The sequence below is a fragment of the Rattus rattus genome, chromosome 1 (assembly GCF_011064425.1).
Source record: "Rattus rattus isolate New Zealand chromosome 1, Rrattus_CSIRO_v1, whole genome shotgun sequence".
In the NCBI taxonomy this organism is placed as follows: domain Eukaryota; kingdom Metazoa; phylum Chordata; class Mammalia; order Rodentia; family Muridae; genus Rattus; species Rattus rattus.
The window spans coordinates 201321715-201347901 of NC_046154.1; the positions used below are offsets into that span (position 1 = coordinate 201321715).

The window sequence follows — 26187 nt, forward strand, 5'->3', positions numbered from 1 at the left end:
GTGAGTAAATAGATGGATGGGTGGGTAGGTGAATGGGTGAGTGGGTAGATAGGTGGGTAGATGGATGGATGGGTGGTGGGTGAATGGAAAGATGCATGGGTGGATGGATGGGTGGGCGGGTGGATAGGTGGGTGAGTGTATGGATGGGGGGGATGGATAGTGTGTGGGTGAGTCGATGCTCTTGATTGAGTATGAACTGATTTCAGTCACTGTAGATGATACGTGTATTACATTTAGTTTATTTTCAGCATCCTTCACTCCCCCACTCTACAGAAGCAAGCTGAGGGCAGACAGCAATGTCCCGTAAGCCTGAGATACAGCAGTGATTCTAATGAGCCTTTCTCTGCTAGTACGCTAATCTCAGCTAACAGCCAATGGCATAGAAAGATAGGCAAGAGGAAACGAGACAGGATGCTGTCACTGTGTGTTTCTGATAACTCTCTGCTTATACTCCTAGGCCCGGGTAATGGCAACTATTGGAGTGACGAGGGGACTTGGGGACCATGACCTGAAGGTTCATGACTCCAACATCTACATAAAACCATTCCTGTCTTCAGCTCCAGAGGTACCACAATGCTTTTGTTTATAGTTTATGAGATACAATGTTATGTGCATTAGTCCTCCCCTGACCTCCACCCCACATCCAAGCAGTAGCCAGCTGACTGACAGGTCTGATATCTCTCATGTTACCCTGCCCTTACTTTGAATACCTACATTCGTACCCTCACCATCTACTTAGCGAGATGTGTCACCTCCTTCAATTCCTCCCACATATCGCTATAAAGTGAGCATCCCCCAGTGGATCCTGACTCCTCATGTCTCTGCAGTCTTCAGTCCATGGCTTGGACCGAAACCCAACTCCGAAAGCCATTCCACAGATGCCATTTGATATAATTTTACAGGCAGATCTTTATCCCCGCCCCCAACACACACACACAAACCAAGTGAACTCAGTTACTGTATGACCTTGAATTTCTCCTGCTTGTTTACATTCATCCAGTCCTGCCAAGAATCCCTGATCCCCGTCCACAGCATCCAATTCTCTCTGTGGTTTAACTCATATGTATCTCTACAGGTTCTCAACCTGTGGGTCGAGACCCCTTTGGCAATCCTCTATCTCCAAAAATAATCAATATTACAATTCATAACAGTAGCAAAAGTTGCAGTTATGAAACAGAAATAAAAATAATTTTATGTTTCAGGGGTCACCACAACATGAGGAACTGTTTTAAAAGGTCTTAGCGTTAGGAAGATTGAGAGCCATTGTCCTAAGGGACACCCTGATTTCTGTCTCTCATTCAGAAGTCATGTTTTTGTCTACTCTTCATATGCATAGAGGACTATTTTCTGAGGCTTTTTAAGTCAGTACCTTGCAGCTCAGCAATTCATCTGCATATTTCCTCTCAAGTGATTTTAGTTAACCAGAGAACTTGTGTCATCTGGGTGCTATTTGGAGAAGTTAAAAAAAAAAAAAAAGATTCTACAGTATTTCCTACAGTACTAGAAATGTTACAAGGTATATTATTTAGAAAAGATGTCTCCATGTTAAAGACAAATCTAACAATATGAAAACCTAATAGTCAGCCAAGGATGTTTAGGAGACAGAAACATGAACTTCACTGAGTGTTCAGGTCAGTCTGGTCCACATAGCAGGTCCTAAGCCAGTCATTGACGGACTACTCAGGGAGACTGCCTCAGCCAACAAAGGAAGAGCGCATAGCCGTGCACACCTTTATTCCCAGAACGTGGGAGGCAGCAGTCAGTGGGTCTCTGTGTTTGAGGCCAGCTCGCTATGTCGTTAGTTTTCAGCTGGCCAAGGCTGCATGAGACCCTGTCTGAAAAAAGCAAAACAAAGGAAGGAAGGAAGCAAGCGGACAAACAAACAAACCAGATGTGCTAATGGTTTTGAGATGGACTTTTCTTACACAGGAAGCAGCGCTGAGTTTGTTCTGGGGCTTCCCTTATGTGTTTCTCTGGTTCTTCCTTCACGGCCGCGTAGCTCCAAGCATTAAGTTTTCTTTGTTTTTGCTGTTGTTCTATATCTTGTGAGTTTAGGCTTTGTTTGTCCTGGTTTTTTTTTTTTTAATTTATTCGCTAAGAATTTCATATATATACACAATACATTTTGATCGCATGCCCTCGATCCCTGCCTCCAGGTCCCCTTCCCACAATGCACCCCTTCTTTACTTCATTTCTTTCTTTGCATTTAAAAAAAAAAAAAAAACAGCTGAATCCAGTTAGTGCTGCCCATAACTACATGGATGTCGGGTCACTCACGAGATGAACAGCACACTGAGGAACACACCCCTAAAGCAAAGAAAAAAAAACAAAAAAACCCGACCTTCCCTTCCCCACAGCCAGCAGCTGACAATAGCTCCCCTGCGAGGGGCTGGGCCTCGTATAACGTTTGGAACAGGCTCCGCCCCTGCATGTGCTCCCTTAAATCTCATTGGTTAAAACCCTGTCATGCTTCTAGCTGCAGAGGAGGTTGGGGGTTAGGGGCAGAACTCTAGTTCCCGATTTCTATGGTTGAGAGGAGCAAGTTATCATACTGTTTGCCATACTGTGAAAAGTGAGCTAGGGAAGCCGTATGTTATACTGGAAACATCCAGAATGTATAGCCACGGCGCCATGTCCGTGCTGTGCCCAAGGAAAGTTGTATAATGGAGGTGGCAATTCATTGCATGCTCTACCACTGAGATACACGTGAGCGCGTGTGCACGCACACACATGCGCGCACTCCTGCCTAGTGTATGCTAGAGATGGGAATTTGAGACTAGGGTCTTGTATTGCCCAGGCTGGCTTCACATTCACGGTCCTCCTGTCTTGGCCTTCCCACCAGAGAGGAACCCTAAGTAGGAGGCTGTACCCTGCTGAGGAGGCACAATTCGAATGTAGCTCATTTTTATTGTAGGAACTGTAAATTCATTCAAAGTAACCCAAAAAAGGAGGTGTTTAATTATATTGGGAGGCATTCTAGTGTCTACAAAATGAGTATTTGAGTAACCGGGCTTTGTGAGGGTGCTTCTGGGATGAACAGCAGAGCCACCTCAGCAAAGGCCTGCAAGAGGAGTTCTGCCATCCAGCGAGCCAACCACACTCCACACATCCCAGGCACCCCAGCTCTGCAGCCACCCATCTGTACTGGAGAGGAGTTTTGATGAGTCCATCTCACCCTTTATACAAGGCTACAAGTGACTTCCAAACCTGAGGTTTGCCCTTCAGACACCATGTCTGCTCCATTATCCTCCGTGGGCACCAACAGCCAGCTAGGCCCAGTTCCCAGGCAGAACTCTAAACCAGGATGATCCTGTTTGAGAGCATCAGAGTTAGAGCTGGCATGGAAATTTCTAGTAAACATCAGGCTTGAAAGACGCATTACCCCGTAGACCCTGGGGCTGTTACATGGAATTAGCTTAGTAAAAACCGGCACAGCCCACACCCAAGCTACAGGTGTCTTCTCTCAGACCTCTCAAAGCAGCTCGACGTAGTAAGAGCCCAATTGGACAGAATGTCCGAAGTCCCCGGAGTTCCTAATCCCTCCGTGCTGGCCAACATTAGGACCAGGACTTACAGCTAAAGCTGGCTTCTCACCAGAGGGAAGTAATAAGTTCTGAACCCTGACTCTCTTTCCTTTGAACTCCGCTGAGCACAGGGTTTGTAACTGGGCTCGTAAAATTGTACTTTCTCCCCTGGGGGAGAGCATTCATCCGACATGTTAAATGGCACCCTAACCTTTGCTCTTCACAGAAGCCTCCCTGGGGATCTCAGGAAACACTAATTAAGCGTTTTTTGCTCTTTCAAGCAGCCTTAAAGCCTCCTTCTCAGCCCTCCCAACCCCCTGTGTCCCCCAGAGCCCCACACACACATGCAGATTCGTCTTTGTACGGGGAGCATCTTGCTGCTGTGCTGTTCTTAGTCTGAGAAGCCGCTCTCTCTGGAAAAGCCTTTCAGAGTAGGGATCTGTGGGGCCAGTTGTTGTCTGCGGCCATCGGGCTGAGATCAGGTGTCTGGAGTGAGTTTCTCCTGCTCAGCTGAAACTGTACTTTTAGAACGTCTCCCTACGCTCCATCTAACACACTTAGGATTTTACAGCAGCAGCTCGTTCCTAACAGAGCCGTAAATTATGCTACCCATCCTGTACACTGGACATTGAGACTCAGGGAAATAAAATAACAACAAGGTTATACAACTGTCAAGTAGCAAACCGGCACTTAGAACCCACATCTGATTAGTTACAGGGTCACTGTGGCAAGAGCTAGAATCAAGAAATATAGGCCCAGACCAGAGTGACTCAGCATGTACTGGTTCGAGGGGCTCTGAAAGGGACACCTCCATCTTGAACATGAGAGCCCCTGGTCTTATTGCCTCAGTGGTCAGAGTTCCTCAGACCGATACCGTTGGCCTCTGACTAACACCAAAGATGATGGCTCAGGGTGGGTAATTAGAACGACCGTAATGGCCTCTGTATATGTAAACCTGGGCCAGACAGAACTGTGTAAAATACGATTGCATGCCTACAATTTAGCCCTAATGGACACGAGTGTATATACCAAGACCTCTTGCACAAGATTAAATTTGTTATACATTTTAAATGTTTCCAGATGAACGGTCCTTAGCCAGCATCAGGAGATGGGGGAGGGTGCCAAGAAGAGGAGCAGTTTGAATCGACTACTGTGGAGGTTAGAACAGAAAAAAGAAGATAGTTCCCCCATCCCCAACCCCATCTCCACTCCTTAAGGCTAAAACCCTTTACTCAAGGGGATGGTGATAAAATCATATCCAGTAGAGAAATGGCTAGGCGGCTTCTGTTGGGATCCCAGAAAAGCAGGTTAATTTACTTAAGCCATCTAATGAGGAATCAGACTGCTCCAGTCTTCATGACTTCCCCTCCACACCAGCGCCCCACCCACACTCCCTGCGACCTCCCCTGCAGATCTCTGCAGTGCGGGGACTACGCCAAGCACGGATCTTCCCCTTCACGTTTGGATTCTAAGTTTCAAATCCAGCTCAGCCTGGTGGTTTTAAGGACTGGGGCTGGGGGAGGACATGAGGACATGGTATTCGATTCTAAGAAAAAGGGCTCAGAAACCCTTCTTGGAAATTCCCCCTGATCCCACTCATCACTGTGGCTCCTAATTTGATTTGATGAATTAAATACAAATAAATCAAAGCCATGTGGATCAAATTTATGTTAAAAAAAAAAAAAGAAAGAAAGAAAAAGAAAAAAATGCACCGGGGGTTTAAAAATTAGAGCAGGGTTTCTTTCAAGCCAAACACATTTTCAGTTTTGCTGAACACAAGGCGCTGGAAAAAAAAAAATCTTGAGTTTGCCAAACCTGAAGAGAAGCCGCCAGGTTTCCGGAGCCTCTCTCAGACCTTCTGGGGGCCTAAAGCAGAGATTTCTAGCCAAGACCTGAATTCCACAAGAGGCCCCCCGCTAAAGGAGCAGGGGCTTTGCTGCGCGTAGGCTACCGGGCTGTGTGGGAGACTTTCACTCAGTCAACAGCACCTGGCTTTCTTTGTGTGACCGCGTGGACTGCGGCCCCTCCCCCAGGCATCTCCGGCCAGGTCTGCCTCTCGCCTAATTAGGAAGCTCAAGGCCCAACTGTGCATCCTGAAGAGTTCAGAACTGAGGGGATTTGTTAACTGAGGCACTGGTGCCCAAGTCCTCAGCATTGTCCTCTCTCCTAACAGTCCCCCACCTCCAGCCCCGCACACAAGCATCCTGTTACTCAGACAGCTTGGCACGGGCCTAAGGCCTCGACTTCCAGATGTTCTCTGCTCCCCGCCCCTTTGGGCCTGAGACAGGCCCTCTGTAGAGCTAGGATTCCTAATTTCACCCTTCTTTTCCGGCCTCCACTCCAAGACTGTGCCCCAGTTTGGGCTCTTGGAAGAACAAGGCCCTTTTCTGTCTTGGGGCTGTTCTGCAGAGCCAACTCCCTCCCTCCCCCACTCGGCAGTCCTGTCTTCCAGCCCAGCCAGACAGAACCACAACCAGGCTAATTTTCTCTCTGCTTCGTTCCTCCTCTCTCTGGTTTTCAGGAGTCCGTCAGCTGTTTCTTATAACGCCAGCTCATTTAGCTCAATCCTGGGAATCTTTTTCTGTCTAGATAATCTTTTTTTTTCTTCCGAAGCACTCCTTTCATGGAGAACAAAGGGTCTGAGTCTGAGTTGCGTTCCAGTCACCACCAGGCCCCCAGTTGCTTTTCCTCCATCATGGGGCTTGGCTTGGCCTGGCCTGGTGGATTATGGGTAGGAGGAAATAAGATCGTCGGTGAAATCCTGGGCATGTGGGCTGGTGCGTGATTAGTGATGATCAGTAATATTCTCCCTTCCTTCTGTCTGGCTTCCGGAGGACTGTTTCACACCAAGGCAGTTCCTGCCACCGCTTTCATTTCGAAGGGGAGTATGTCCAGGAGTCCTGGTATTCCCCTCACAATCGCGAAGGATATCTATGGCCTTCTAGTTACGTTTTAACACCCATAGTCTTCTGGTTCTTGGTGGCTTTCTGTGCTCCAGGCGACAGTCCCCACTTGGGGAGAGAGCTATTTGTCTACTTTGTCTTCTGCCCTCTAGTTTATAAGAAACAATAATTCTCAGGTACAATGAGAGGAGCTCACTGTGATCACAAGAGAATAATCTGGAGAGCTGAAGAACTTTTGTCCTGCCCCTGACAGTCTTCAAGTCTTCTAAAGGGGTAGTTCTCTTTGGCAGACAGAGAGGGGGGAAACATATTATTTAGAAAACAACAACAAAACAAAAAACAAAACAAGGCACAGGGGGCATGGAGGTCCACACCTTTATTTCAGTACTAGAAAGCAAGGCAGGTGGCTGTCTATGAGTTGGAGGCCAGCCTAGTCTAAGTAGCAAATTCCAGGGCAGCCAGAGCTACGTAAGAGAGAGACTGGGTCTCAAAAAAACCATTGGGGGGGGGGTGTTTATGTCTCTCAGAACTTGGGCTTTGAGGCCATTTAGAGGTGAGACGAGTTGAAGAATAAATTAGCCATGAGCCCTTTTGCTTGCTTCCTGAGGGATAGGAGTTCCAATAAGGAAGCAGATGCTACAAAGGGAGAGAGTAGGGCAGAAGAAAGAAGCAAGACCCACCTCAAAGAGTCACTGCCTGCAAGATTAGGTAGAGGACGGTCAGTGTACTGAGGCAGATTACTACAGGCACCCATGGACTGGACCTGAAGCAGCAAGGGGAGTGGCTTGGCTAGCTGCCTATGCTGGGGAGTGGCTTGGCTAGCTGCCTATGCTGGGGAGTGGCTGGGCTAGCTGCCTGTGCTGGGGAGTGGCTGGGCTAGCTGCCTGTGCTGGGGAGTGGCTGGGCTAGCTGCCTATGCTGGGCAGCTCTTGCAGGGAGGAGCTGCGGACTGGTCAGTCACCATCTTAGGGCGGGAGCCACAACCATGAGGAAGTGAACGCCGAAGGAGTCACATCTGAGAATTTTCCCTGTAATGTAACAGTAGCTGGCTTGAGGTTAGACTTAATTTACAGAGTGACACGGAAACATGACTTTTATTTTTTAGGCACAGGGCTGGGGGTTGTGATTCAGTGGTGAAAGGGATGATTCTGCCTTAGCATGGTTTCAATGGCTGGAGTGTTCATGTCTCCCAACACAAACACACATATATACATATATACATACATATACACAAATACATACATGCACACACAGACATACATATTCATACATACACACATATACATACATATAGGCACACAGACATACATACATATACATACACATACATACATATACACACATAGACTCATATACACACACACACACAATTTTGCTTTCTAGCCTGAAGGAAAAGAATTATTAGGGTCTGGAGAAGAAAATAATCTGTTTCTTTTTCCTTCTGAGTTTTCTGAACCAATTTTAAAATGGATATATAAGTAGAGAGTTCCCTAAGTAATACAGATTTATTAGTTTGGGAACCTCAGGTAGCACTGAGAACAAACATGGATTTCTTCCTTCCCTCCACCTGGTTGAGCTGGCCTCATGGACAGTTCTACAATTCCCTCAGCCGCACCCAGGGAGAGCTTTCTTACTGTTTCCCCGCTGATAAGCAGAAGCAAAACTGAAGACCAAAGAGAAAATTCCAGATAGTTCAACATCCCATATAGAGCAGTGGCTCTCCACCTGTGGGTCACCACCCCTCAGACAAACCCCTGTCTCCAAAAATGTTTCTATTTCTATCCGTAACAGTAGCAAAACTCCAGTTATGAAGTAGCAATGAGTACAGTTTCATGGTTGGGGTTCACCACAACATGAGGGACTGTGCCAGCGTTAGGAAGGTTGAGAACCACTGATGCAAAGTTAGCCTAGAGATTTGTCCTCACTGAATACCTCTTGCCTTTTGTTGACTATAAACAGACCACTCTCCACACTATTCACTCTCCTGGTTCTGCGGTTCCTAGTGTGTATGGTTCTGTGGTCCACAGACTGGTGATTTCTGTGGTTCTCCTCCAGAGCCCCTCATAGGCTCCCAGTCAGACTGGTTGTCTGGCAAGTGAAGACACGGCTAGCATGGAAGTGTCCGATGATTGCTCAGCAGCCGGAAGTTAGTGTGGGCCTCAGCTGAGAGTTGAGTCCAGGCAGCAGCACATACTTTATCCCAATGGATAGATCCTCAGAGCAGCACAGCTGGGCTTCTAGAGAAACTGTCCCAGGAGCAAGTGGTTTAAGGCCGTTAGGCAGCATCTCACAGCTTCAGAAGTGCCAGCCTCTGCAGTCAGTTCCAGGCCCACGGCAGCGCAGCGTTCTGATGGAGAGGAATTGCGGAGACCAGTGAGCTTGGAAGGAGGGGCACACAGAGGCGGCCGCTGGATTTGCCAAGAAGATGTTCTGACAGAGAAGAAATCGTGGCTGGCCATCTTAGAGTTGTCTTATCATGATTGTCCTGTAAAGTGCCTTACCTGCCCTGAACTCTTGATAGTTAGGGTTGACCACCTAACTCTGAGGGGAAAATGAATACAAGTTGATGAGTTAGCTGTTCAATGAATTAAGAAAGGAAATGTAGGGCTGGAGAGATGGCTCAGAGGTTAAGAGCACTGATGTTCTTCCAGAGGTCCTGAGTTCAATTCCCAGCAACCACATGGTGGCTCACAACCATCTGTAATGGGATCTGATGCCCTCTTCTGGTGTGTATGAAGACAGCTACAGTGCACTCATATAAATAAAATAAATGAATCTTTAAAAAAAAAAAAAGAAAGAAAGAAAGGAAATGTAGTCTGCTATGTAAACGCAGATTTACAAAGAAGCTAATTAAACTAAGGGATAGGGATTTTGGCTCAGAGAAGGGTGTGTGAGTTCTGCTTGATACTGAAAAATGTGGCCAACCCTAGATAGAAAATAAAAGCAAGTTTGCAATCCAGACACAGTTTTGTATTTATACAATTCTCAAAGGGAAGCATAGGATACACACTTCCAACAATCTCTTAGGATTTCTTACTTCCTTCCTTTCTTCCTTCCTCTTTTCTTTCTTTGCCTTTCCTTCCTTCCTTCTTTTCTTTCCTTCTCTTACTTATTCTCACCCTCCTCCTCCTCTCCCTTCCTGCTCCCTCCTCCTCCTCTTCCTCCTCCTCCTTTTTTGTGATATTTCAACTTCCAAGACAGGGTTTCTCTGTGTCATTCTGGCTGTCCTAGAACTCACTCTGTAGACCAGGTTGGCCTTGAATTCAATCTACTTGCCTCTGGCTCCTGAGTGCTAGGATGTCATATCGAGTCCTGCCTTCTCTGCTGATGGTGCCTGGGTGCTGCTAGCATGCTGCTCAGAGGAGGCAGAACAAAGTCGTAAACATTGGTGTCCACAGTCTGTGCTCTCCTTTGCTGAACAGGAAGGGGAAATAGCGGAGTCTGGGATGATTGCTGTGGTTCCCAGTCTCTTCTCTATGTGCCCTGGTACTGCAGCTGTACCACTAGGAGTCAGGAGCTGGGGTCCCCAGAGTCCACACTTCCCCTCAGGGTGTCTATGCACCAGGCAAGAAGGGGAAGGCAGAGCCTGGCATGGGCAAAACCCCGTCTGATCCCGAGTGAGCACTGAGCGTACAGAGGTGCTGGAGGAGAGAAGACCTTCCTTGGGAGTTTTAGGTGTGGCTCTTTAAGATGAAGGCCTCCTCCCATGGTGACTCTTGTTGAAGAGGAGGTCCTTGCTTGTTCATACTGGTTTATATGATAGTGGATGCGAATATATATACTTTATTGGGGTGAACCAGGGATTAATTCCTTCCTGGGAAGGAATTCCCAGGAAGAGAAGCTCATTGGCTGAAGGCTCAGGGCTGTCCAGATATCTCATTTGCATGGAGAACTCCAGGTGTTTATGCTGCATGCATGACCCAGTGTCCATGGTCCTCAGTAGGGTGTTGTGGTTATGTGTTCCAGAGCAGGTAGAGGCAGGGAGGGAATGGGTCAGTTCCTGCCCTTTGCAATTCTGAGATTCTTGGGGGGCTTGAGCTCATTCAGCCTTACCGTTCTATGCCTGATGCCTGACTGGTCCTGACTGGTCCTGACTAGTCACATGCCCTACACTAGGATTAAAGGGCTGTGCCACCATGCCTGCTCCCCCGCCCCATTCTAAAGGAACATTGACTTAAGTGATTAAGCTTGTAGTTAAATTTCTTTCCGTGAGAGCAAGAGCTCCCAGCATTGAGTAGAAGTTAGGCCTCACAAAGAGTGGATTCCCTTGGTTCAAAAGAAAAACTGAAGTGTCCCTCCCATGGGTGGTTTTTGTTTTGTTTTGTTTTAGATGGCATAAAACCATCTCAAAATAGAACTTGAGGACTGACACCTGAGCTGACCCTCTGACCTACATGTGTACATCATGGCATGCATGTATCTGTATCCATGTGGCACATACATGTGCACACACCTGCATCTATGTAACACATACGCACACACACCTGCATCCATGTGACACATACATACACACACCTGCATCCATGTGACACATATACACATACACACAACTGCATCCATGTAACACATACATACATACATACATACATACATACACCTGCATCCATGTGACACATACATACACACACCTGCATCTATGTAACACATACACACATACACATACCTGCATCCATGTGGTATACATACATACACACATTGCATCCATGTGGCACATACATACACACACCTGCATCTATATAACACATACACACACACACACCTGCATCCATATAACACATATATACATACACACACCTGCATCCATGTGGCACATACATACACACACTGCATCCATGTAACACATACATACACACACCTGCATCCATGTAACACATACATACATACACACACCTGCATCCATGTAACACATACATACATATACATACCTGCATCCATGTGGCACAAACATACATATACACATCATACACAGAGAGGGGCTCTGACACTACAGGGAACCTGACATCTTCGGCATTTACCAGAGCTGATCAATATTTTGATCTCAGAATCTTGAAAACACTTCACATAAATAGAGTTTTTTTTTTAAATGGCAGACATAGGTTTAGGGCAACTTCGGAAATTGTAAGAAACCCTGCCTTCCATCCAAACTGGCATTTCTATAGCAGTTTTTATGAAGTTAGTAACTCGCACATCAGTTTTAGAGTTAAATACTGTATGGCTGTGCAACCCATAGACGCAGTGGTTTGACATTTACATGCTGAGGGATGACAACAAAAATACCGAAAGGTTTGTTTTCTGTGATTAAGCCATCACGTTTTTACGAGAGCAGAAGATGTCGTATGCACAGCTAACACAAACCCTGAGTTCATGACACACAGCAGCTTTAACCTGAGCTGTGGTGTGTCAGGCATACTGGCTGGAGTGTATGGCGTGTTGGAATGTCCTAAGAGCACATGCTGTATGTTTAGAACCTCGGCTGCAGTGGAGTCACAGGATACAGCAGGGAGTAAGTGCTGTGCAAAGCAACTTGGATTGATTACAGATCAAATTTTGGATTAAATTTAGATTGCTGTGCATGCACAAACCTTTTATTGTTCCCAGATTTTTCAACAACTTCTGTTGAAGAAGCATTGTGTTGAGTCTAGGGTGGACTAGGAATTCTCATCCTTTAGATCTTCTTTTTGAGGAGTTTCATTCTATGTGAGTCTAGAATTCATTATGTAGCCTAGGCTAGCCCCAAACGTCTAGCCATCCCCCCTACTTCAGAATCACAGGTGCTAGCATTACAAGCCTGAGCCAGCACACCTGGCTCTTTGTGGAGAATTCCGAGAACCATCATCCTACACTGTTCCTGACTGTGCTTAAGGAACTTGGCCTTATAATCTCAGTGTGGGCCTGGTGTATTAACATCACCACTCTCTAACCCTAGGGAACGAGTCCTTCCTTTGATGTACGGGGCTGGGCTATGATGGACCCTATTTTCCACTTCACCATAAACCTGCCGAACCCTGGGTTTCTTGCGATGAGGTGAATAGGACTGAGTTTGCTCTGCAAGTGACCCACCGTTTGCCTCTGGTGATTTTCCTCTCCAGAGGTCACATGCACTGTGAATCCTGTACTTGATCTCTTGCTCATGTGAGGCTTCTGAAACCTACCCTTTGTCAAGAATCTTATGATACAGTGAGCCACTGTGGTTCCATTAGCTCCCGTAACCGGAAGAAACAGCCATTGGCTCCTGTAACGGGAAGCAGTATCCCTAGGAATCAGAACTCACAATCATTTCACTGCTTACACATCAGGTTATCATAGTACCGTCCCCTTAACCGGATCATTTTGAGGCTCATAGAGGACACTATTAACATTTAAGCTGGAAATCAGGGTGTGGTGGTTCATGCCTTTAATCCCAGCCCTGGTGAGGTAGGGGTAGGAGGACCTCTTTAAGTTTGAGCGAGTCTACACAGCGAGTTCCAGGACAGCTGGGAAATATGTGCACACAAAGAAAACTACTGCGTGCAAACTGGTCACTCTTATTTATACCCTGAACCCTGAATTGACAGCTTGCCCTGTCTGTGTGGCACCCTGATGCTCACAGACTCGAGTTTCTCCGTGCCCTTTCTCCAGTAAGGGCCTGTTAGTGAAGTTGAACTTTTCCTCAAATGATGACTGGTATAGATACCATCCAATTTGTTGTTTAACTCATTAAACAAGGGATTACACTGAACGATGAACCAGCTGTTGGATGCTCACAGAAAAGAGGTGTAGCATGACTATGTCTGAGCCCATACATGAACTTTCTCCCCAGAGCTTGGCTGGCTATGAGGTGCCAGGCTTCACGTGGAGAACATGGAAGCCCTGTGTTCTCGGCATTGGCCACAACTTTGGTCTGTACACAACACTACCAGATATCTGAGCTGATTTCGAAGCGTTGGAGGGCTGTTAAGCCTTACCCACTCTCTAAAAGTCAAACTTTATTTTGTCTGAGGACTTCAGAAGAAGAAATGAAATGCCTCCAGAATATCTGTGGTACAATTCAAGTATGATTTTATATATATATATATGTGTGTGTGTGTGTGTGTGTGTGTGTATGTGTATATGTATGTGTATACACACACACACACACACACACACACACACACACACACATATATATATCTCCAGCCAGCTCCTTTGGGGTGGTTTGAGCAGCAACATGTTTGTGACACTCAAGTGAGTCAAGTGTCACTGGACTTGTTTTAGCAATGCCCTGAGGTCTTATGCCAGTCACATCAAAGGGTTAACTCATCCTGAAATGAAAGATTTAGAAAATGTCATGTCACCCCACCCTTCCATCTCAGAAAGGGAGACACTGAAGACTGCCCACCCTCTCTCACACCCAGGCTTTGGCCCTCCCTTTTCCTCCCCAGGTGAAAGACTAGCAGAGTCCAGCTTCCCCTCTCCAGCTCCCTCAATCTGAAAGCTTGGCGTTCCCCTCATTCAGCAATCCCCTCATGTCTTAGATGTGTAGAAGAGCAGCTCCCCTGCCATCAGCTGCAGTGTTGGCTTCTTGATGTATAATGTAGACAGAGTCTATATAGGAGTGGTTCTCAACCTGTGGGTCGAGACCCCTTTTGGGGGTGTGAACGACCCTTCCATGGGGATCACCTAAGAGCATCAGAAGACACAGATGTTTACATTACGATTCCTAACAGCAGCAAGGTTACAGTTATGAAGTAGCAACAAAAGTAGTTTTATGGTTGGGGGGGGGCGTCACCACAATATGTGGAACTGTATTAAAGGGTCACAGTGATAGGAAAGTTGAGAGCCACTGCTATAGAGAATTTAGATGCCATCCTGGTGTCACGATGTAATGTCAGTCTTAAGACAATCTATTTGATCCAAACAATCACAAGGAGAAGAGCTGCTGGGTTCCTTCAGGCACAGGCACTGTGTACGTTCTAGTTTTGGATTGACCAGAAAGATGAGTCTTCATGAGGCTTTTATTTCCCACCACCCCTCTGTGGTCTTCATCTTGCAAACTACCTCTGGCTCTCCTGCCAATGACACTACTGGAAGTCCTAATCACGGTGGTAGTAAATGAGACTTTTGGAATGGGACCCCAGGTTCCCATCCTGGGACACTCACCTCTTTCTCCCCGTCAAGCAGCGTATCCTTGGTATCACTGCTCTGAGAGCAGAGCCATCTGAGAGCAGAGCTGTGATGGTCATGTACTCAGCTCCCTTCCCCCGATCTTCATAAGGGCTGCATGAGAAGACTAGAGCAAACACAACATGATTTCCCTCGAATGTTCTTCACGTTAATAAAAACCGATCTCAGAGCTCAGTTGGGGCAGTGCTGGCCTGGCTAGCACAGGGCCCTGGGCTCAATCCCCAGTATAGCAGCACTGGACAAAACCAGGCATGGTGGTGCACACCTGTGTTCCCAGCACTTACCCAGAGGCGGAGGCAGCAATGCAAGCTTGAGGTCATCCTCAACTACACAGTGAGTTGGAGGCCAGCAGCGGCTACAGGAGACCTATATCAAATACATGAATAAGTCCCAAAGACTCACTAGGTACAGCAGCAGCCTGAAGCTGTGCATCCCCTTTCTCTGTTCCACGAGCCACGTAGAGCTGCAGGAACTTGTCACTGCCCTGCCCTGAGTACTCAAGAGGAGAAAAGGGCTTGACAAGATGACTGAGATGATAAAGACATAAAAGCTATGAAGGTGCTGGGGTGCGACGCCTCACACCTCTCATCCCAGCACAAAAGCTGTAAAGGTATCCCGCGGAAGCAAAGGATCGCTGACAAGTGGGGAAAGGGGGAGCTCATGCACACAAGTGCTGCAGTAGTAGCCTGCGGCCAAGCACTAAATGGAAGGGCTGTGTTGAAGAGCCACAGGCTCCGTGTCAGGTGGCTATCACTGATGGCAATGTGGACGACACTAAATGCTGGGAAGCTGGGGCTCTGTGAGCTGCCAGCTCTTGGCTCATCCAGGGCATGTTAGCCAAGGCTAACTTGTCTTCCCACTCATTCCGCTGACCCTGCACAGAGCGTGTTCCTTGAGTATAAGAGAGGAAAGGTAAGAGTTGACCGCTGCTTAAAGAGCTTGAAGCATTTTGGTGACTGGGCCTGTCAGCGTTAGCAAGCTACGCCCGATGGATCACACTATGAAATTAGTGTCTTAGGAATGGGTCTGTAGTTGTTCCTTTAACCTCCCTAGGGTGTAGCACATAGTGAGTGTTCAGTATGTAAGTCATCAAGGCAGAGGACTCTATAAGCTCTGACTAGTGACAGCAGATACCCAAAGGTACCAGTAGTCAGGAGGTAACTAGGAATGATCCCTCAGCTGTCTACATAACCGATGGCCTTTGGCTTGGTTGGCCTGTCTTGGAATTGTTTTACTTGATGATGGTGTATTTTGAATTTTGATCTCTGGCCTGGCTAATAGGATGCAGTGTAATATGGGAATACTCTCTCCCAGTGCCGGGCAGTGGCACTGGGGCACAGTGTCCGGTCAGCCAGTCACAGGAGCATTGCTCCACTGTGATGTATTGTGTGTTATCTGCACTAATGCATTTGCAGCTTACCATATCTTCAATCTAATAATGAGTCGATGAGGACATAACCCCTTAGAAAGTCAAAGAACATCTGCGGATTGTTCCAACTTAATGCAAGAGTCTCAAGGCTGCTAGTGGCCCCTTCCTCCCTTCTTGGTAGATTGGAACAAGGAGAGGCAGGAGCGCTCACCATGTTTTCTAGCCTCTTTCCTACAAGCACCTCTCCCACACGCACTTTACATTACAGCTCACCCCTCAGGCTCCTGCAGCAACACTTTTCCAGATGTCTTAGTACTATAGCGCCTCAGAGCCCACTAGGTTCATATGAGGCTTCCAGGAACATTAAAAGCTATTGCAGGGAATGAAGGGAGGAACCTTGGGAGGGGAGGGTTTCTGGTTGAAGAAGGCCAGCATCCGCTTCAGGAAGCAAATGCAAGTCTGCAGCAAGCACTGAGATCCTCTGAAGCCCTGGTTACCAGCGAGGATGAGCACAGAAGTGGGCAGCTCACACGCTAGTCCAATTTCTCTGAAAGCATTTTTCGAAGAGCATTCTGCATCATAGGTTAATGTACAAGACTGGAGCTGTAAGTGGAAAGTTGGCAAAGTCCTCTGGAAATTGGCCGGAGGGCAGGAAACAAAGGATAGCAGTAAAAACCTAAAAGGCTGTTAATTGAGGAATGCCCCAGGAATGGGGTTGCTACTGGCTTTGTATTCCTTGCATAAAAATTATGTGGAAAACGGTATTGAAAGGGATGTTCGTGCTGGCTATTGAAACCAGACTAGGGAGCTGCAAATAGAAAAGCAAAGAGAATCCAAGATTCTAATTATTGATGGGCTTGAAGAGCAGCGTTGTCAGCCGTGTTTGGCATGAACCCACGTGGTTCCGTCAGCCAGATTTCCTACTACTGGGTAGGCTGACTTCAGACTGAAGAAGTCAATCTGGCACTTTTTGAATCAGCAGAAAGCATTTTGAAGCTTTGTGGGTACCCTGTTCACAGGGCAGATGCGGAGACTGGGTATTATCTTCAATCCTGGAAACATCTGTTTTAGGAAGGGCCAAAAGGCGGATGGAAATGCCTCTTAACTACAGTTGTAAGACGGAGCCACTGATGCTCTCCACCTCTCTCTCCTCACTATTTCCTGTTCAGTGGAGCTCAGATGATCACCGTGGCTTATTGTTGGAAGCTATTCAGCTCTCATTTAACACATCATAAAATTAACATGGTGAGGTAGAACTCAGAGTTGGGAGCCCAGGAGTGACATTCATGGTCCTTTCCATGGTCTTAGGAAACTAATTGTGTCTGACATCACCGATTCTAGAAAGCGTTTGATTTCCAGGCTCAGCAGGACTTCTGTGCCCTTACTCCTCAATGTATGGTCCAAGTATTTGCATCTCTGACATCACCTGGAGAACTGCAGCTCTCATGCCCAAACCCAGAACTTACGAAGCATCTGTGAATGCTCAAGTTTCTCTGGGTGACTGGTCCACACACTAATGTTTGAGGAATGATATGCTCCATATATGAATTCCTATATGAACTCCATATAGGAATGTTGGGGCTCCATATGCTCCAACATACCCAGCAACCACAGAAAATAAAGCAAAGGGCAGTTGGTTGTCTCCCATTGAGGGAAAATAAGACATGAACCACTCAAACTCTGAAAACTCAAGTTCTAAGCTGTTAGCTTCATGGACTCCACTTCCACTGGCTTGGAAAGTTTGCGCCTTCTCCAAAATGTCAGCTCAGTCCTAAGCAAGCATACCTTTCAAGAAAAACCTATTTAAAAGCAGGAAGAGTATGCTCCTGCGTGTTCTTACCCTGCAGGGGCCTCATGTGCTGGGCTGTTAGCTAATTGTTACTGTCTTCTGGACCATAGAGCTGGCCCCTGTGGCTGCTTTGCATTTGGGTTCATTTGTCACAGTGAAGCATACTTTAGGGTTCAGATACCCCCACCAAGCTGGCTGCTAACCCACAGAACCAATCCCTTTAAGGGTGTCACTGACCTAGACAAACTGGTTGTTCTGGAACAAAGACTGAATTTGAGCCATCTGGTAGACCTCTGAGAAGACCATGGTATGTGCCTAAGATGGCCAGATGCCACTAGTGTCACAGGTATGAAGGAACATCAGTATATGCCACATTCTCTTTTCCTTTTCCCATGCCTACCCCCATGATTTCTCCAGCCATGCAGGGTAGAGGAGTTGAGAGAGGGGAAGCTGATGCTTGTCCTCTGTCATGAGTTGGGCTGACTCTGCAGCATCAGGAAGGAATATCGACAAAACCTCCAAACTCCCCTTTGTTCCTCCCCACCCTCACCAGCCCTGTCCAAGTAGGGTAAGCATAGAGTTGTGACATCTTTCTAGTTTTTCAGGGATGCCCTGTCCTTTGTAAAGAGTTTATTAGACAATGTTGAATACGAGAGATTGTATGAAACCTGTCCAATGCTTTGCTTCGGAAGTGTAGCGTGGGCTTTTGCCCTTTGCAATGTGCCCAGATTGGGGGTTCATCAAACCCACGTGTAGTATCAGACCCTCACTCGTACCTGGGGGTGGGAGGACTATTCTGGCCCCTTTAGCCTTAGAGGAACCATTCAAGAAGGATTCCAAATGAGTGCATTAAATAACTATGTCTCCTTAGTCATTGACAAATATATGTGATGGAACCATTTCCTAAAATCACAAATGGACTTCATCTCCCCTATGGACTTAATTGGAAGAATCTATTTTTTTTCTATTTATAGCACTTGGGAAAAGGATAGGCTCTTAATATTTAGAGAGGAAGATGAGCAGGCCAGCCTCGTGCTCATCCTGACTCACACGATGTCTACGTGTAAGTCATCCCTTCAGCTGTATCTCAAGCAATACCTTCTCAACTCAAATATTTCACATTAATCATTCACCCCTTCCTGGGTTCATTCCCAGTTGTGACTGGGCTTAAGTGTCTGTAAGCAAGCCTTGGAAAGAGGCTAACCCATTCCACAGAGCTTGCTATGGAATTGCATACCTTATAGTGCATCCTTAGAATCAGAAGCCTCTTGGTTAGAGACATAAAACAGCATGACACTCTCTCTCTCTCTCACACACACACACACACACACACACACACACACACACACACACCTCTGCTTCTATGTCTCACATTGTGGTACCACCCTCTTCTTTTCAGGTCAGAGTCTACGATCTCTCTAAATATGAGCACGGAGCAGATGACGTGCTGATCCTGGCTACTGATGGACTCTGGGATGTCTTATCAAATGAAGAAGTAGCGGAAGCAATCACTCAGTTTCTTCCTAACTGTGATCCAGATGACCCTCACAGGTTTGTGCCTTCATAACCACAGGGTAGTCTCCCGGGGACTCATGATTTACAACAGAGGCTATAAGGAATAGGTAAACCAAACCACCGAAGGGACTGCATATCTTATACTTTTGTGATCACATGAAAATCCTCCTTAAGGTGACTCAAGATACAGATGGCAAAGAATTTGATTTATTTAAAAATTACCAACAGGAGCTGAGCTAGAGTGCCTACCCATTCATGCACAAGGCCCTGGGTGCAATCTCTAGCACTGGGCATTTTAGTACACGCCTATAAATAGCACTTGGGATGTGGAGGAAGGGGATCAGACGTTCAAGAGCATCCTCAGCTAAGGAGTCTGGAACCAGCCTAGGCTGCATGAAATCCTATTTTAAAAAAGCAACATTTTAACCTTTGGGGGATGGGGCAAGTAAGAGGGATTGACACAGGTCCCAGTATGCAATGCTGGCTAGCCTAGATCTAATAAGATAGATCAGGGTATCCTCAAACTTGGAACGAGGATCCAGCCTCTGCCTCGGTAGTTCCGGGGTTGCAGTGTGAACCACCACAGCTTCCTTTGTTCTCATGGCCTCGCCTTAGATTAACCCTGCTGATGTGAATGATGATAGGCCCTCTCATGCATTGATCACCCATTGGGGTACCATTCTTTCAGTGACAGGAGAAGATTAGAGTTTTCTTTTGTATCACTACACCAGGGTAGATAGCCCTCTTGGCCTTAGGAAGCTCAAAGCCCTAGAGGAAAACAGCTCTAGAAGAAGAGAACTTCAGCTACTACCCCAAAAAATGATTCATCATGGCCAGAAGCCAGCAGAGCGGCACAGTTAGAACTGAGCCAACAGGGCTGGAGAGATGGCCCAGCGGTTGGGAGCACCCGACTGCTCTTCAAGAGGTCATGAGTTCAATTCCCAGCAACCACATGGTGGCTCACAACCATCTGTAAAGGGATCCGATGTTCTCTTCCTGAAGACAGCAACAGTGTACTCAAAATAATAAATAAATCTTTAAAAAAAAAAAAAAAAAAAAAAAAAGAACTGAGCCAACAAGGGACGTATCTTAGCACCAGGACGAAACATTTTTAAGAGCTTTGAAAACATGATCAAGACTGAGCTAAAAGGACTGGAGAGATGGCTCAGTGGTTAAGAGCACTGGCTGCTCTTCTAAAGGTCCTGAGTTCAATTCCCAGCAACCACATGGTAGCTCGCAACCATCTGTAATGGGATCTGATGCCCTCTTCTGGTGTGTCTGAAGACAGCTACTTATATACATTAAATACATAAATCTTTAAAAAAAAGAAAAGGTGTCACTCACTAAAGCATTTTTTTAAAAAGGTAGGTTTCTGAGTTTGAAGCCAGGCTGATTTGCACAGCAGTTTCTAGACAGCCAAGGCTACACAGAGAATTCTTAAACAAAACAAAAAGACAAGAAAATAAAATCTGATCAAGAAGAAAAGACTATGCAGATTTTTAAAATATATAAACGAGGAGCTATAGCTCCTCAAGATAGCTCAGGGGTTAAACTATAAATAATCATATTTTAATTTTTAAAAACTCGCTTTTATGTTTTGCTTGTCAGGTATATGTACCACATGCATAGGCTAAAAGGGGTCATTGGATCTCCTGCAACTAGAGATACAAATGATTGTGAGCCAACATGAGGGTTGTGGTAAATATTAACTAGGGGTGAATTTCTACCCCACCTTGGATCATTCATTTCCCAAATAAAAAACACAAAAGTTTTATATTTGTAATAAGCCTTAGATAGCACCAGAGCTAGGCAGATATCAACCCTCTGAGCTATTTTGTCTACTTTCCTGTCAACAACCCCGAGATAGGACTTGCCAGGTTCTGCTTGGGCTGCTCTTACTCTGATTGACCAATCTCTGAAGAAAATTCTGAAGGATGCACTACTCATAGAAGAGAAGGAAAAGACCCCAGATGAAAAACCAAAGAAAGCAAATGGATTAGCAGGCTGACATCTAAGTAAGTACATGGGGGAGCATAGCACATTCTCTACAGAAAACACTATAATTAAGGTTGTTAGAACTAATTCACTCTCCACCTCAAATCACAGACAGAAGAATCACAAGTTCACAGACAGCCTGAGGTACATAGTCACAGTGATTCCATTCCCCAAGCAAACAAACAAACTCAATATCAGCAGAACAGTGTCTTAACTGGCAAAGGATAGTAATCACCTCTAATAGGCTGTGCTTTTGTTCTACTTGAGGACATGTTAAAAGTAACAGGGTAGAGAGATGGCTCCGTGGCTATGAGCAGTGACTGCTCTTCCAGAGGTCCCGAGTTCAGTTCCCAAGCAAACACATGGTGGCTCACAACCATCTGTAAAGGGATCCCAAGCCCTCTTCTGTTGTGTCAGAAGACAGCAACATACATAAAATAAATAAATCTTTTTTTAAGGTATGTAACATGTAAGCTTTAAAGCAATGTAGCTAGCTAGGGAAACTAAGTTAACAGTGTATTACCTCAGCTGATAGTGGGAGAGACCCACATGGAATACAGCTGTATGTCTGAACTGCTTATAAACCAAGGAGAAAAATTATACTGAGACCTAGGAATGACCTGGGTTTGAGAAAGAGTGCCAACATATGGAAAGTGTAAAGGCTGAATTTCAACCAATTTTTTTTCTGGTTTATGAGCTAAGCATAAATCAAGGCTCTACTCACCTCTGACGTACCAGAAGTGACTACCTTCCTCCATGCTATGAGATAATTCTATATAGAGCTTCCCCTGTGTTCTAAGGATCCCCAACCATAACCTTCTGGCATTTTGACCACAGGAAAAAAACAAAACAAAACAAAACAAAACAAAACCAGGAAACCAAAGTCTGAAAGAAACCTGTAACCTCAGAAAAAGATCTGTCTTGGTATTTTCAACCTCCAGGCTCCATATAAACCTGTACAAAGGAATTCCTGTGGCTCCGAGGCTCTACAGAATGAGAGCTGTGAGCTTACCTGTCCGAGCATACTCCTCCTGTGTGCTGCATGCAGACTCCCAGTTACAAGTCCACAGTACCTCAATAAGAGCATCCAGAGCCAGAAGTGGAAGAAGCAGAATAAATCCAAGGAAAGTCGTGGAAGGAAAAGCAAGGCCAAAAAAGGACAATGTGGATACCAAAAAAGATACATTATAAAGCCAAAAATTTGATACTTTGAAACAACCAACACATTAGAGAAACACAAGTGGAAACTGCCAGGGAATTGCACTTCCAACTCACCTACCGGAAGTAGGGCAGTCACAGATGCTGTGTGATTTCTCTTAGAGGTGGATTCCTCTTATTCCAGGTCTTAGAATCAGGCATAGAGTGGACGTTATGGTTGCCCAGGGTTGAAGGGAGGAAGAGTGGGGAGTTGCTGTGTGATGAGCTACCCTTGGAAAAAGGAAGGAGTACAAGAGGGTGGTGATAGCTGCACCAGGAAGGGAGTGCGCTCAGTGCCACAGAGGAGCACTTTGGATATAAACTTCCAAGAGGTAGATACAGTCAGGCTTATCTTATGGATATTTATCACGGTAAAAAAAAAATCTATTTTAAAGAGCAACTAAAAATTAGCAAAATCAATAAAGTTTCTGGAATATTAATAAGAATTGAATTCAAATAAATAATAGCAATTCAGGGTAGCAATAACTCAGATGCAGCCACAATTAAAATATAAGATCCAATTACCAACATTAGAACAACATAATAATATCATCTCAAACTGTATTGAATCTATACAGCACGTTTTAATAAAAAGATCAATAGATTTTTTAAATTTTATTTTTCTGTGTGTAAGAGTGTGCATGTGGTACCCAAAGAGAACAGCAAAGGTCACCAGATTCCCTGGGACTGGGATTACAGCCCGTGAGCTACCCTGTGGGTTCTGGGAATCGAGCTCCATTCTCTGCAAGAGCAGCAGGTGCTCTTGAACCACTGAGCCTTCCCTCCAGCCCAGTAGATTTACGAAATGGAAATTGACAAGCTAATTCTAATGTAAAATTGCAGACATATTTTAACATTTATTTAGGCTGTACAGAGTAAGACAAAGCAAAGCCTAATTAACACAACAGGAAAATTAAAAATTGCCCCTTATCTCAAAAAATAAGACAAGAGTAAACCCCTGGCAAAGAAAGACATAATACTAAAAAGCAAAAACAAATAAAATTTTTAGAAATCAACATAGGGGCTGGAGAGATGGCTCAGAGGTTAAGAGCACTGACTGCTCTTCCAGAGGTCCTGAGTTCAATTCCCAGCATCCACGTGGTGGCTCACAGCCATCTGTAATGAGATCTGATGCCCTCTTCTGGCATGCAGGTGTACATGCAGATATTCATATATTTAAAAAAAAGAAAGAAAGAAAGAAAGAAAGAAGGGAGGATGGATGGATGGATGGAAGGAAGGAAGGAAAGAAGAGAAAGGAAGGAGGGAAGAAAGAAAGGGATGGAAGGAAGGAAGACAACAGAGAAGATTATCCTATGACCTTGGAGTTGGGAAGGATTTCTTAAAAAGTACAAATGGGTTTTTATTGTTCTTGTTTGTTTTGTTTTGTTTTTGTTTGTTTGTTAAGGCTAGAGAGATGGCTCCGCTTCCATTCACTTCTGTACCCTCCTTGTTAGTGTGTCCATTTGGGCTCTGAAGATTTTTAGAAAACTTTTTAAAGCCAGCTACCAGTTAGGAGTTACGAGGTATTCCATGCCTTTTACATTTCTCCTGCCTTCTGGATTTATTTACTAGACCATCTCTGTCTATGGTCCACCATGAAGTTAAAACTCTCAGACAACATGCGAGTGCCCAATCAGAGTGGTTGCCTGAGGTTCAGGAGAACTTACAGGGACAGCAATTAAAAATGGTCTGGATTGGTTTGGTTTGGTTTGGTTTGATTTGGTTTGGTTTGATTTGGTTTGGTTTGATTTGGTTTGGTCTGGTTTGGTCTGGTCTAGTCTGGTCTGGTCTGGTCTGGTATGGTCTGGTTTGGTTTGGTTTTTAGTTTGCCTCTCAAAGAGATCGGCAAGTTAAGACCTGGAGATATCAGGGATAGGCAGGGAGAATGTGAAAGGGCAAGACAAAGTTTTCAAGTAGGAAGAGGCTGTCAGAGCTGGTGGGTGTAGCTAGTTGAGTGCTGCCTTGCATAAGGCCCTGGGTTCAATCCTCAGCACCCCATAACCTGGGTGTAATGGTGCACACCTGTTATCCTAACTGTTACACGTGCAGTCAGGAAGGTGAGTGCCAAGGTCATCCACAGAAAGTGTGAGGACAGCTCGGGCTACCAAATAAATGAGAGGGGAGAGGGAGAGGAACAGGGAGAGGGAGAGAGCACACACACACACACACACACACACACACACACACACACACACACACACACACACACACTTTGGGCTACGGATAAGAAAGAGTCTGGTTGGTCTTTATAAGAGAACACAGGGGTCAAGGGGATCAAGGGTTTCCACTCTGTGAGACGGTTCCCATTTGGATTCATTCATTTGGCAAGTACTCTGAGGTGTCTATTGTGTGAGCCAAGGCCTGTCAGACGCTGGAAATGAATCTGTGAGATACGTCAGACTCATCTCTGTCCTCTTACGGTCTGAGGTCCAGATGGGGTTAGGGAAGCAAGCGTCTAGAAACTACCACTTAAATGATGAAAGGGAGGACGTAGCCTGGAACAACAGATGTTTAAAATCTGAGGAACTAAATCCGCCTGAGGCAGGAAGCATAGTGGCAAAGTGGAGATGGGGGAGGAGCCCAGCAGTCAGTGTGTCTGGTTGCGCCAGCCTGGGAATGCCATCAAACAAGGCTCGAATGCTGCCACGGCATCCTCCAGGCCTTCTGAGTTCACGGCATCAACGATGACACGATGACACGTGTGCTGTGTAAGAAGGGGAGCCTGGGGTCGTGAAACGGAGCCTGTGCGATGGGCTCATTATTGAAGCATGCGCAGGGGACATTGTTGAGTAACCGGACTTGGATAGTTCCTCCGCCCTGTGTGTGTGCCCTCATAATGGAAGCCGTGTTGGGCAATCAGGGAGACTTCATTTGTTTCGAGCTCTGGAATTCTGTAAAATAGCATTTTTTTTCTCTTTCATGTGTATGGCGTTGTTGCACGTTAAGCTGTGTAATTTGGCAGGAGCCTAAGCCTGTCTCCTTGAGGAGCCCATGAACACCGAGTGCCCAGGCACACGTTTGGCTGGGAGCTCTGCTGGGAGGAAAGATAGAACCGGCAGAGGAAGTCGCCCTCAAAGATCTCAGCCCAGGTCACAGTTCTGAAATGAGGAAAAGGCCCTAATTCCAGAGGCCCTGTTAACCTTTGCATTCCTTCCTCTGTCGGTGTAGAACCCCCAGGTTTGCCTGTGGAATCATGACTTGGGAGAAGTGAACAGTGGCTAAGCCCCATGCTTGAGGGGTGCTGACCAAATGAGGCCAGCCTATTGTTGGCTCAAAATGGGAAAGAGAAGATACAGTCCCAGGGTGGGAAGCCTCAGAGGCCAAAGAGGATAGTATCTGTAGGCCTGACTCACCCTGAGCCTTGAGCCGGCTTGCCCCCAGTGCTGCCTAGAGAGGAAACCAATTGAAAGAGCAGGCCCCAGGTTGGCCAGTGATACACACGGATTTGTGGTTTCTTGATGGCAGTTTGTTTGTGTTGTGTGGGAGTTTTCTCTTTTTATTTTTCTTTTGTTTTCCAAATGTTTCTCAACCAATTGGCAGCATTGCCTTCCCTGGATAACATCCTGCCCCCAAAGAGGAATGTAAAACAGCACCCCCTCCACTTCTGAGGGACATAGTGGTTAGCATAAAGACCAGTCAGCATGTCGCTGACCCTCACACCTTCCTCTCACACAGGGAGTGGGTACAAATGTGCCCTGTGATCTGATAAACCTTGGCTTTCCCTCCTTTTGAACTGTCTCCTCAAAGGGATCA

General features: G+C 46.0%; 1 protein-coding gene across 1 annotated transcript in view; it reads left to right on the forward strand.

The window, feature by feature from the left end:
• Ppm1h (protein phosphatase, Mg2+/Mn2+ dependent 1H) overlaps positions 1-26187 on the forward strand; it is a 265243-nt gene that overhangs the window by 227972 nt on the left and 11084 nt on the right. The window contains exons 8-9 of the mRNA XM_032913223.1: positions 458-565; positions 19127-19278. Coding sequence (XP_032769114.1) covers positions 458-565; positions 19127-19278 — 260 coding nt within the window. The remainder of the gene's footprint in view (positions 1-457; positions 566-19126; positions 19279-26187) is intronic.